Source organism: Sminthopsis crassicaudata, chromosome 4 (assembly GCF_048593235.1).
Source record: "Sminthopsis crassicaudata isolate SCR6 chromosome 4, ASM4859323v1, whole genome shotgun sequence".
NCBI lineage: Eukaryota > Metazoa > Chordata > Mammalia > Dasyuromorphia > Dasyuridae > Sminthopsis > Sminthopsis crassicaudata.
The window spans coordinates 350996790-351010812 of NC_133620.1; the positions used below are offsets into that span (position 1 = coordinate 350996790).

At 37.3% G+C, this 14023-nt stretch overlaps 1 protein-coding gene across 7 annotated transcripts in view; it reads left to right on the forward strand.

The window, feature by feature from the left end:
• WIPF2 (WAS/WASL interacting protein family member 2) overlaps positions 1-12634 on the forward strand; it is a 57394-nt gene extending 44760 nt beyond the window's left edge. For all 7 annotated transcript variants that reach the window (XM_074261437.1, XM_074261436.1, XM_074261435.1 and 4 more), the window contains 3 exons: positions 7957-8169; positions 8937-9038; positions 9366-12634. In XM_074261437.1, coding sequence (XP_074117538.1) covers positions 7957-8169; positions 8937-9038; positions 9366-9406 — 356 coding nt within the window. In that variant the 3' untranslated portion in view covers positions 9407-12634. The remainder of the gene's footprint in view (positions 1-7956; positions 8170-8936; positions 9039-9365) is intronic.
• The last annotated feature ends 1389 nt before the right edge of the window (positions 12635-14023 follow it).

Sequence of the window (14023 nt, forward strand, 5' to 3'; positions counted from 1 at the left end):
TCTTTCCAACTGCATGAAATATTTTCTCTTTGATCTGAAATTTTGTTATAATATTTCTGGGAATTTGGCTCAGGAATTTGGTTATAATATTCCTGGGAGTTTTTAGTTTTCTTCCAGCAACTGATAAGTTCCATTTTATTTCCTGGTTTTAAGATATTAGAAGCCTTACTAATTCTTTTTTTTTTTTTTTAACTGAAGCAATTGGAGTTAAGTGACTTGCTCAGATCATATAGCTAGGAAGCATTAAGTATCTGAGGTTAGATTTGAACTCAGGTCCTCTTGACTTCAGGGCTGGTGTTCTGTCCACTGTGCCACCTAGCTATCCCCAGCCTTAATAATTCTTAAATGATCTCTCAGATCTGTTTTCTGTGTCAGTTTTTCTTTTAAAGCATTTCATGCTTTTTTCTATTTTTAAAATTCTTTTGATTTGGTTTTATTGAGTCTTAGTGTCTCTTGAAATCATTAGCTTCTGCTGGCCCAATTCCAATTTTTAAGAAATTATTTTCTTCAATGAGATTTTGTACTTCTTTTTCTGTTCAGCCAATTTATTTTTTAAGTAGTTATTTTCTTTAGTGAATTTTCATACCTCATTTTCCTATTTTGTTTTTTTAATGAGGTCTTTTCACGAATGAATTTTGTACCTCTTTTACCATTAGGCCAATTTTGCTTTTTAAGGTGTTATTTTTCTTCATTATTTTTTTGTGCCTCTTTTAAGAAGCTGCAAATTTTCACAATTTTTTTTTTTTTTTGCATTCCTCTCATTTCTTTTTTTTTTCTCTGCTACTCTGATCTCTTTAATTCTTACAGGAATTCTTGTTGTTTCAAATTTGCATTTTTTGTTTGTAGCTATTTTCACTAATTGTCTTCTTCTAACCTTTTCTTGGTCTTCCCTGACACCATGTAGCTTTTTATGATCAAATTCTTTTTTGTTCTTTGCTCCCTTTTCCAGCCCATTTATTGACTTTGAACTTTATGTTAAAAGTTTGGATTCTGCTCACCTGGACAGTGGGAAGGCACTGTTCTAAACTGACTTTTTTTGTGTTGCTCTTTTCTTTTCTTTCTTTTTTCTTTTTCGTGTGTGTGTGTGTGTGTGTGTGTGTGTGTGTGTGATGGACTCGTTTATTTCAAGATAAAATACATAGGATTACAAAGGAAATCAATTATATTAAAAGATATTTAAATATTTTTTTAAAATTAATTTTATAATTATAAAATTTTTTTTGACAGTACATATGCACAGGTAATTTTTTTTTTTTTTACAACATTATCCCTTGTACTCCCTTCTATTCCGAATTTTTCCCCTCCTTCCCTCCACCCCCTCCCCTAGATGGCAGGCATTCCCATACATATTAAATATCTTATAGTATATCCTAGGTACAATATATAAGTGCAGAACCGAATTTTGTTGTTGTTGTTGTTGCAAAGGAAGAATTGTATTCGGAAGGTAAAAATAATCTGGGAAGAAAAAAAAATGCTCAGTTTTTACTCATTTCCCAGTGTTCCTTTTCTGGGTGTAGCTCATTCTGTCCATCATTGATCAATTGGAATTGGATTAGCTCTTTTCTATGTTGAAGATATTCACTTCCATCAGAATACATCCTCATACAGTATCATTGTTGAAGTGTATAATGATCTTCTAGTTCTGCTCATTTCACTCAGCATCAGTTGATGTAAGTCTCTCCAAGCCTCTCTGTATTCATCCTGCTGGTCATTTCTTACAGAATAATAATATTCCATAACATTCATATTCCATAATTTACCTAACCATTCTCCAATTGATGGAGATCCATTCATTTTCCAGTTTCTAGCCACTACAAAAAGGGCTTCCACAGTGTTGCTATTTTCAAAAATAATTTTGAGAGTCTGCAAGTTTTTGGTTCTTACATTGTAAATGATACTGAGAAAGGTGTTATTACCATTCTTCTGCTCTGAGCTCTGGTCTTTATCCAGAAGGGGCCTCTGGTCCTCTGAAATTACAAGTATCAGGCTCTCTTTGCCTTGGAACTGAGACCTTGACCTAGTTCCTTTGTGCCCATCCACCAATGTTCCTTTGTATCCTCAAACTGTGACCCAGAACTATGTATGGGCAGTAGAATTGCCAATCAGTGCCAGCAAAGGGTCTCCTGTAATCTCTCTTTGACCAGTTCTCCAACCTCTTCCTGTCTCTGGACTGAGAGCTTTTGAATCTGGTGCTATAGCCACTATTACTAACATTATGTATGTAATTATCATACTGCACAAGAAAAATCAGATCAAAAAAGAAAAAAAAAATGAGAAAGAAAGCAAACAACAACCAAAAAAAGGGTGAAAATATTGTCTTGATCCACATTCACTCCCCACTGATCTCTTTCTTGATGCAGATGGCTCTCTTTATCACAAGACCATTGGAATGAGCCTGAATCACCTCTTTATTGAAAAGAAGGATTCTTTTCAATAACCATGCCCATCAGAATTCATTATCATAAATCTTGTTGCTATATACAATGTTCTCTTGGTTCTTCTCACTTCACTTAACATCACTTCTTATAAGTTCCTCCAGTCCTTTCTGAAATCATCCTGCTGATCATTTCTTATAAAACACTAATATTCATATGTCATACTTTATTCAGCCATTTCTCAACTGATGAGCATCCATTCAGTTTCCAGTTTCTTGTGGCTCATATTTTTTAAATTAATTAATCAGTTTTTAAATTTAATTAAAAGGCAGCAGCTAGGTGGCGCAGTGGATAGAGGCCCTGAGTTCAAATGTGGTCTCAGACACTTAACACTTCCTAGCTGTGTGATCCTGGGCAAGTCACTTAACCCCAGCCTCAGGGGAAAATAAATAAATAAATTTAATTAAAGCTTTTTATTTACTAAACATATGTATGGGAAATTTTTCAACACTGACCCTTGCAAAATCTTGTGTTCCAAATTTTCTCCTTCCTCCCCCCATTCTCAGGTAGTCTAATATATGTTAAATATGTTAAAATATATATGTTAAATCCAATATATGTATACATAGTTATACAGTTATCTTGCTGCACAAGAAAACTTACATCAAGAAGGAAAAAAAAAACTGAGAAAGAAAACAATGCAAGCAAACAACAATAAAAGTGAAAATGCTATGTTGTGGTCCACACTCTGTTCCCACAGTCCTCTCTCTGGGTGTAGATGGCTCTCCTCATCATTGAACAATTGGAATTGGTTTGAATTATCTCATTGTTGAAGAGAACCGTGTTATGGCTTGTATTCTTATAAGTTTGAGTTAATTCTCTATATTTTAAAAATGAGACCTTTATCAGAACCTTTAGATGTAAAATTTTTTCCCCAATTTTCTGCTTCCCTTCTAATCTTGTCTGCATTGATTTTATTTGTACAAAACCTTTTTAATTCAATAATTCATTATTAATGTCCTTTCCTAATGTGTTTTCCTTAATCTTTCCAGTATTGACTATTCCCATATTTTGTTATCTTTGCTGATTTCCTGAATATTAGATGATATTTCAGGTTTATAACTAGTGATTTGAAACGTTCTTTCATATGATTGTTAATAGTTTGCAATTTTTATTCTGATAACTCTTTTAATATCCTTTGAACATTCATCTGGTTTTATTTCTTGCAAATTCCTTCAAGTCTTATTAGAGATATTTGATACAAAGATTTTCTTCCTCACAGTTGACCATATTTCTTCTTCTAATTTCATCAGTTTTGTTCACAGAAAAGTTTTTAATTTTCTGTGACCATTTTTGTGATTGCCTTTATTCCTTTGGAGGAATGGAAGATATCTGATCTGATTCTCTAATTTGTTAATAGTATGATAATTTTTTATAATATTCAGGTTATATCCAATTTGAACTTAGCATAGAATGTAGATATAAAGCTAAACCCTTTGTGGAGGTTTTGGATGTAGGAGTTTTGACTTTGTTGCTTAATGTGTATTTTGATCTTTTCACCACAGTAATTTTCTGTGGTTATAATCTTTTTCTGTTGTTTGCTCATTTTGTTCCAGCCCTGTTACTTGACTTTTAACTTTGTTCAATTTAACTTTGTTCATTTAGAGTGGAGTGTGCACTGCCCCAAACATAAGGGGTTTGGCTATTTTCAGAGATACTTCTAGGGACCTGTAAGTTTTCAATTCTTCCTTTGTGGTATAATCTTAGGAGAGATATGTTTACTACTTTCCTGACCTTTGCTCTGATTCATGAGCAGTGAATATTTCTCTAGTTGAGTTTTTTAATTTTGATTTTTTTTTCTTTCTTTCTTTTTTTTTTTTTTCCTGAGGCTAGGGTTAAGTGACTTGCCTGGGGCCACACAGCTAGGAAGTGTTAAGTGTCTGAGACCAGATTTGAACTCAGATCCTCCTGAATTCAAGGCTGGTGCTCTATCCACTGCTCCACCTAGCTGCCTCTTCTTCCTTCCTTCCTTCCTTCCTTCCTTCCTTCCTTCCTTCCTTCCTTCCTTCCTTCCTTCCTTCCTTCCTTCCTTCCTTCCTTCCTTCCTTCCTTCCTTCCTTCCTTCCTTCCTTCCTTCCTTCCTTCCTTCCTTCCTTCCTTCCTTCCTTCCCTTTTTCCCCTTTTTCCCCTTTTTCCCCTTTTTCCCCTTTTTCCCCTTTTTCCCCTTTTTCCCCCTTTTCCCCCTTTTCCCCCCCTTTTCCCCCTTTTCCCCCTTTTCCCCCTTTTCCCCCTTTTTCTCCTTTTTCTCCTTTTTCTCCTGAGGCTGGGGTTAAGTGACTTGCCCAGGGGCATACAGCTAGGAAGTGTTAAGTGTCTGAGACCAGATTTGAACTCGGGTCCTCCTGAATTCAGGACTGGTGCTCTGTCCATTGCGCCACCTAGCTGCCCCAGTTTTTTAATTTTGAAGAAAAAAGTTTTAATTCTACCTATACAGACCTTGAGTATACCTTTGGTGTAGATTGATTCCCACATATTTTATGCATTTTGTATTTATTTTGAATGACATTTCCCTTTCTATCTTGCCTTTTATGCATGTCATAGAGAAATGTTGATTTTTGCCAATTTATTTTTTATAGTGCTAATATTCTGTAGTTACTGTTTTAGTAAGGTATTAGTAAGTTTCTTACTATTATTGTTTTGTTGATTTGCTAGGATTTTCTGAGGAAAGTGTCATGTCAACAAATAGGAATAGTTTTGTCTCTTCTACCTCCCTTTTAGTCTACTCCAAATATTTAGAGAATATCTACTTTATTCATAACTGTACTAAGCCCTATAAATTTTTGCTATGTAGGAATTTACAGTTTACTTGATATAAAAACACATTTATGTGAAATTATGAAGAAAAAAAAATAAAATTCAAGAAAGTACAAAAGTCTTGTGACTGAAGTGTAAAAAGAAAATGCATTACATTCTGAAGATCTATCTCCTGGTCATCTGAGAAAAGGGAAAAAAAGAAAATGAAACAAACTCACTGCTAGCTCAAAGAACTTGCATTCTACTGAGGGAAACAATGTATATATATGCACATAATTAAATACAAACTGTGTAAAAGATACCTATGGGATAATTTCAGGTAAGAGGGCACTAACAAGTGTGGGAGGAATGGGAAGGAAGTGGAGGAAAAATCAGGAAAAATGGCACATAAACTAAGCCTTGCAGAAAGCCAGGATTTCTACAAGGTAGAAGTAAGGAGAGATAGGCATTTCAAGAATTCTGAAACCTATACAAAAAGCACAGAGGCAGGAAATAGTATGTGGAAATCAAGGAAGAGTTGACATTCAGTCTTAAGATAGATTAGACAATGAGTGGTATAAGAGAGAGAATACAGAGGCATAATGTGAACTATAATTGGAAAGCTAATAAAGGTGAGATTGAAATTTCAGGCAGAAAATTTTGTATTGAATTCCAGAGATGAGGTATTGTGAATGAAGATGTGCTGAAAGTGACAGAATGTTGGATAAGGGATACTCTTAAAAAGTGACTTCCCCCAAATCAAAACAGAAAACCAGATTTCACTATCTTAGTGTTCTTCTTATGCTCCAGCGTTAGAACAAGTCTTAGTGCAAGTAGTAATGAAAGGGGAGTCAGTTTGAGATACATTTGTGCTTCTCAGACATGTGGGAGTTGGTCCTTAAAATATCATTATGAGAAGGAAAGTGTCATCAAGAATAGTCATAGTAAATTCATGAGATATTGAACTCAGCCTAATTGGGTTTTGTAGAGGAAGCAGGGAGAAATTTAGATGCATTTTCAAGCCAAAAAGTCCTAAAGTGCCAAGCTGAGGTGTTTGTTTAAGGGAATGAGAAGCCAGTTTTTTTCATTGATCTCTTCTTTTTATATCATTTCTGTTTCCCAATTTCCCTTATCTAGAAAGCCATTTCTTATAAGAAGCAAAGAATTTTAAAGGGGGGAGAGGGAGTAGTAAGAGCATAACCAATCAAAACATCATTACTTCCCTACATTATATGTATTGTTCCCACCACTCCAAGGAAGGGAGGTGAGTTACACTCTCAAATCTTTTATTTAGGACCAAGCTCTTCATTACTATAATTTTACATCATGGAGTTCTCTGAAGATTTTGAGATAAGGCCTCTCAGTGGAGTCTTATCATTTTTATACTTCATTGCATTGGGAATAGCCTAGAACAGCCATAGCCCTTGGGTTTAAATCCTGGTTCTTTTATTTAATGCCAGTGGGAATTTGGGCAAGTTATCTAATCATTCTGCGCTTCATTTTTTTCACCTATAAAATGAGATGGTGGACTGGGTGCCCTTTGAAATTCCATTTTATCTTGTTGACCTATGACTTTTGATGGGAAATGTTTTAGGAATGTTAATCTGATAATGGTGTGGGGGAAATTTAAGAGGTTTTTAAGAGACTAAAGGCAGAGAAGAGTTGGAGGCTGCTGTAGTCTTCTGAGTGAGAAGGAATAGATTGAATAAAATTTTAGTACCAAGTGAAAATGGACAGGAAGAGACAAGATATTTTGGAAACAGAATCATCTGGACTTGATGAATGATTATTAAATGTCAAAAATGATGAAGATACCCGATTCTGAGGTTTGAGTAAAACTTAATAAGTGGACTCTAGTGATGTTATTCAAGCCAACAGGGAGGTCATTTTGCCTGGACTGGAGACCATATGAAGGGGATTAATGTGCTGTAAGTTTGGAAATGTTGGATTGGAGTCAAGTTCTGAAGTATAACAGTTCTGAATGAGAGGTAGTTGGTTTGTAGAAAGATGGTCTGGTTGGGGAAGATCCATTTTTGTCTTTTGTTGTGTTCTTTGAGACAAAGAATTTAATGCCATTTCTAGTCATAAGAAAAAATATTTTAAATCAGTTTTGATTAGAGAAATGTATATTGAGATAGCTAATTCTGAGGTATCACTACATATCTTTCAGATTGGCTAAGATGACAGAAAAAGATAATGATAAATATTGGAGGGGATGTGGGAAAACTGGGATACTAATACAACGTTGGTGGAATTGTGAATGGATCCAACCTGGTCTGGAAGCAATTTGTGACTATGCCCAAGGACTATCAAACTGTGCACTCCCTTGATCTAGCAGTGTTCTATTAGGCTTTTATCCCCAAGAGATCTTAAAGGAGGGAAAAGGACAAACATGTGCAAAAACGTTTGTGGCAGCTCTTTTTGTGGTGGCAAGAAACTAGAAACTGAGTGGACGCCCATCAATTGGAGAATGGCTGAATAAGTTATGGTATATGAATATTATGGAATATTATTGTTCTGTAAGAAATGATCAGCAAGATGATTTTAGAAAGGCCTGGAGAGACTTACATCAACTGATGCTGAGTGAAATGGTTCTCCAGAACCAGGAGATCATTGTACATGGCAACAAGAAGATTATATTTGGATTGTTCTGTTCCCAGCTTAGCCTGTTTTAGAAATGTTTGGGGAGATCGTGTCCAGATTATAAACAAGGAGATATTAAAACATATCCCCAAATTTACCTACCTTTTATTAATTCAATTTTCTAAATGTCTCTGGATTTTTGTAGCACCTCCACCCCCACCACCCTTAATTCGAAATGGTGCCCGGGATGCCCCACCACCACCACCACCATACCGAATGCATGGTTCTACGGAACCCCTGAGCAGAGGAAAGCCCCCCCCTCCACCTTCAAGGACACCAGCTGGGCCGCCTCCACCACCTCCACCACCCCTGAGGAATGGCCACAGAGATTCCATTGCAACTGTTAGATCATTCTTGGGTATGTATATTATCTCTTGAGAAGACCTCATTCACAGGCATGACATATCCAGCGCGCATTTCAGGTTTTTTGGCCTTTAGCAGTGTTTTGTAATCTATCTATCTTTTCTCCCAAGCTTTTGAGGAGTTTGATATAGTGAATTTTTATTGATTTTCATAGTATAACAATTGATTGTTTTGGTATATTCTCCAACAAGACAGTCTGTTTTGGGTTATTGGTTTGTAGTTGAGACTAAACACCCTTCTTTTTACTGATCTTTGCCTAATTGTCCTTTTATGAGATTTTTGTTCCTAGTGAACCATTATGTATTCCTTTGTTTTGGAGATGTTTCTTTGATCAGAACCAAAACAGATGCCCTAATGCCTTTAGTCCACACTTCTTGGGAATGCTTAAATCATTCTACATGTAAAGTTTGATGGAAGGAAGTGGTATGGGCGAAGAGTCATGTGATTTGCTTCCACAACTCAATTGATCATAAGGTTCCTGGTTAGGAAAGAAGGTCTTAGGCTTAATCAGGCACTAGTTGGAGTTAACTTATGTCAGTTTATGGATCCAGTTCACTTGTCCTCTATCTGGACTCTAGAGAACCGAAGATAATCTTGTCCTTGGAACATAAAGGTTAATATTTCTCTCTACTCCAGAATAACATTGAAAACCAAGTTGTAATACTTTATTAGTAGGTTTGGGATTTTTTTTTTTTTTTTTTTTTTTTAGTTCTCTGGAAAATGTAAAGAAATAGTTTAAAGTCAATTATTTTTTCTCTGCAGATGATTTTGAGTCCAAGTATTCCTTCCATCCAGTAGAAGACTTCCCTGCTCCAGAAGAATATAAACATTTTCAGAGGATTTACCCTAGCAAAACAAACCGAGGTAAGAAAAGTATTTTTATAATTTGCACAGATTATAGAAATTTAGCTAAATGGGCATTATTGGGGCAGCTAGGTGGCTCAGTGGATAGAGTACCAGTCCTGAACTCAGGAGGACCTGAGTTCAAATCAGGTCTCAGACAGTTTACGCTTCCTAGCTGTGTGACCCTGGGCAAGTCATTTAACCCCAGTTGCCCCAGCTAAATAAATAAATAAATGGGCATTATTTTTTACCTTTCATTTCAGGATCAATTATGAAATATCCAACATGTAATAAATGACTTCAGATTTACTGATTGACATTTGCTTTCTGGTTGTTTTTTTTCCCCAGCCACCCGTGGGGCTCCACCCCTTCCACCTGTCCTCAGGTGAAGCCCAGGTGGATCCTGTTCCTCAGCAAAAGGATGGAGCTCCTCCAGTTCTCAAATGGTCCTTTCTGCTTTCCCAAAACCTGCATGAGAGTTCTCATTGTGTTCTTCCAGTGCAACCAGCCACTCAGAATTCAGCATCCCTTCCAGCTCATCTTCATCTATGCATCTCCTCACTGGACTTGATTGGACTGTCTTATTTTGGCAGTGGGTTCCCTGTTTCTTCATTTCCCTTTGTTTAGTGAACCCTGCTAGCTGTGCAAGGAAATAGCTTCTGTCTCCTGTTCTCTCTTTGGAGAGAGGTGCCTTGTAATGAATTCAGTAATCATAACAGGGTGAAGAAAGAGTATCCTTGTTTCCACATCCTTTTCTTCCCCCCCACCCCCCCACTTCTGGGAAATCAAATGAGTGTATATGGACTTCAAGCCATTAGGGAGCTTGACATAGCCATTACCACTTCTGTTTTTTTGTGGGGAGAGTGCCATCTTCAGTAAAATAGGAAAGAATTATTCAGAGATGTTATCTGCTTCAAAGGTCACAGTTGCAGAGTGGGACAGGGAAAGGATCTGCTTTCTTCTTGGAGTATCCTTTTTTTTTTTTTTTTTTTAAATACAGGGTTAAAGTTCTAGATTACTTTTGGGTTTAAATACTACATACTAATCAGTTAAGCTTAAAGCATATACTAAATGGCAGAATGGGCTCAGCTTGAGCTGAGGGCTTCTCAGCTTTAGTCAATTCCTCTATAACAAAGGGACCAAAAGAGAATTGAGTCCTCAAGGCTTCATTTACCCAAGATTCTGGGTGGCCATGTAGGCTCATTTGAAGAACCTTTCTAATCTCTTGGATCACATGCTAAGGAACTGTAACTGATGCAGCTCCGTAGTGGTCCTTGTGAGAAAAGATGGAACTGAATTGCATATGTGTATATGACCAGAACCTCCTTGATATACCCCAGACCAAACCTAGTGCTGGTCATTTGTAGGTAAATCTTTTCTAACTCTTCTTATTTTAAAACCTGGTAGGGTTATCCCCCTTAGATGCTCTTAGCATCTGGAATTGGGAAGAAATGGAAAGGCTTCCCTGGCAAGGAGCTGTAGACTGGGGAAGGAAAGGAAGAAAGCTTGATATTTAATCGTACTGATCATTTACTTAGTCCTGACTGTGAAGTCTTCAGATCATTGTTGAAATGGAAATTGGCAACTTTTACACAATGTTCTGTGATGGTGTTTTTCTTTAAATTATTCAAACATAGAAAAGCCAAATCTTACCTTTCTTGTGAGGTTGGCATCTTTCTTCCCATTACTTCTTCCTTTGGATTTTGGATAGTCACATTGGCATCCATTGTACTTTTACTGTTTTATCTCCTGAAAATGGATGGTTAAACTCAAGTCAGATGGATTTTTCTTCTTTGGAGTCTGTGGATAATCCATCATGGATTTGAACGTCTGCCTTATACACTACTCTGTCCCATTGGTGGTACTAGATTTATTATCATGACACAACCAGAACAGTAATTCATTCAACAAATTTATTAAGAGCCTACTCTTGAGTAATGGGAATGTGACTCATAGTTACTGATCTATTTTGTATGTTAAAAAAAAAAAACACAAAAACTTGTAATATAGGTTTAAGGTGGGCTGGCTGCAACGGCACTAAAACTTCTCACCTTTGAACTCCTCTTTTCTCTGCTTGTGGGAATGTTGTTACCTCTTTAGTTAAAGATTGGGTGGGTCTCATGTTGAGGCTATTCCCAGTTACCAAACCCTTATGTCCCCTCTCTGAAGGAAGAGACAATGCCCAGCTCTGCTCATCAAAAAGCTGAGTTCAAAGCCTCCTGGTTGGGTTTGTTTTTTTTTCCCTAATGGGAAAAATTTAATATTTTTTTTCCTATTGCCCTGGCTGCAAAGCAGATGGGTAGCCTCAGGCCTAAATGAGCGCAGTGCCCCTCTACTTCTGCCAATCTCCCAGGGTCAGAGCACTTTGACATAGTGTGTCATTCTGTGTATTGTGGGTTGGAAATGTGCTCGTTTGAAACCCTTATTTTTCCCAAAACCAGGTCTTTTGGGCTACTAGAGTGGCTGTAGGATTCCCTAGGAACACATCCCAGCCCTCTTCATTTGGCAACAGGCAAGGGAGGACCTACTTTGGCCTCTCGACTTGAAGCTCAAATGAACTTCTAGGGAGAGGTGAGAAGAAAAAAGTGTAAATAGATTTAAGCATTGCTACAGAGTAACTCAGGGCTGGGGTATATTTTAATTATCCTGATCACTTGAAATAACTCATAGATTAAGTGAATTTTGGAATGGGGGAGGAGATGTGTCCCCATAGTTCTTGAATCCTGAGGGGCTGAAGGGGAGGTAAATAAGAGTCGTCTGAGGCTCTTTTTATTTTTAATGGCACTACACTGAGTTTTCTGTCCTGGAAACCCAACCTGGGATCAATGGCAAACCAAATTCCTCACATTCCAGTCTTGGTCTTTCTTTCCCAGTTGCATCCCAGCCCCTGGCTTTAAGATCAGGGTGGCTCCCTGCCAGTCGCTCCTTGGAATTGGGAATATGGGAGAGTTGGCCTACTGCAACATTGCCTTTGAAATTCATCTGCTTTAAAACAACAAAAGCAAGAATGTGCAAAAACAAAACATGGAAAACTTTTTAATAGAAGGAAGTATTTGAATCCATTCAGCTCCACATTCATTGTGCCTTTACCCTATGTCAGGCATCTGTGCTCCGTATTCCTCTTGGACTGAAGCAATTTAAATTTTCCTCGTCTACTGCTGTTTCCTTCTTCCTCTGCACATCTTTGTAGACCTGGTAGGCTTCTTCTCTAATCCTTGTGAGTCTCATTCCACCAGTGGCAGAGGATAGCTTCTCTTTCTTCCCCAGAGTGACAAGCATGGTTGTCACAGTAATCAACACTGTATAAATACACCCAGAAAGATGAGAGAGGGTATATGCACAAGTACACTTACGAGAGAGTGCGTGTGGGGTGTGTGTGTGTGTGTGTGTGTGTGTGTGTGTGTGTGTGTGGTCTGCATGTAGATGGATTTTTAAAAATAATTTATTGTATGAATATATGGATGTTTTTGTTTTGATCCATAATTCTCCTTACCTAGTTGTATTGACTTTCTCCCCTTCTAAGATGTACAGTTTGGTCTCAGGTTGGATTCTTTGGTACACTTCTCCCTTCTGGGTGCCATGCAGCTATTTAATTAAACCTCATTTTACAAACCAAATCAAACTGAAAATCTGTGTGCTATGTCTGGAATCCCACTCCAGGGCAATGGATTTGGGGGAAGGCAGGGAGGAAGAACTTCCCACCCTCTTGAATTTCTGGTTTTGCCCATAGAATGGACAGAGACACCTGCAACTCTACAAGGATCTTCTCCTTTTCCCTTAAGGCTGTATGCTAATATGAAAAGAACACAGAAAAAAGTTACTGAAAAAGTTGAATCTTGAATCAGAAAATCTGTTATTTGAGTCTTAGCTCTGCCTCCTAGCCATTAGGCCTGAGTGGATCAAATCATTTTCACCTCATGAGAAATAGGATATGATGATGTGCCTTAGCTATCTCATAGAATTGTGAGTCAAAAGAACTCATGTATGTGAAAGTGTGTTGTAATTTAGTAAGGCTCAGATATTGATGAAGTATATTATTCCTTCCCCTCCTCCTTTTGATTAAATCATATTCTAAAGTTGTACACTGGCATAATATAACCTGATATTTGAGACCTTTGCTAATTCCTATTTGCACCTGACTTTGCCTTTTTCAGACTTCAGGGACTTTTTAGTTCTTTTAAATCTGTCCCCTAAGATCCTGGTATGAGCCCTTAAAACCCTTCTTAGTTCTCCAGGATGTTTAATGGCAGAATACTTAGGGAATGAGAGAAAGTAAAGGTGGGGGGGGAGAAAAGGCATATAATCTTTTTGTATGTGCATAAATATGTATGTGGGGAGGTAATTCTCAGCTTTTAGTTCAAATATAAGATGTCACCTGAACTTTGATTTAAGATATGAAAATTTAATTAAATTAGACCTGTGCCAGATAGTTTAAACCAAAGTATATTTTCTGAACAAAAGCTTAAGATTTGAAGGATGAATTTTAGTCATTCATTCACTGTGCGGTATGTATATGAGTCACTTACATATAAACATCTATTAAGTGTGAGTGGAAGAAGCAGAGCTGAAAAGCAGGCCTGTTTGGGTTATGGGGCAGAATCTCTACTTCCTTAAGCCTCTTAACCCGAATAAGCAATTTGTAACATATTTCCTGGCTCTGGTCCTCTCTAGTTGACCTCATACAGTCCACCAAAAGAGGCTTGCTGAAATACTCCCTAACTTGTTAACCCTAGGAGTTCCTTTGTCCAGAGGAAATGGTGCCTCTCTCCTGGTGGGTCCAAAAGGATTTAGACAGGTCCTTCCTGTATGATTTTATTCTCTCATGATGCCATGCAGGAGGCATTAGGAGATGGGCCGCAAGTCTGCTTACTGTAATTATGATTGAGGCACAGCTGCTAGGAGCCAAAGATAGCTTTTTTTTTTTTTTTTTTTTTTTTTTTTAAAGTCCAGGCATTCTATAAACGGTGAAACACCTTTCCTGGACAAACTCCTTTTCTCTGATAGCC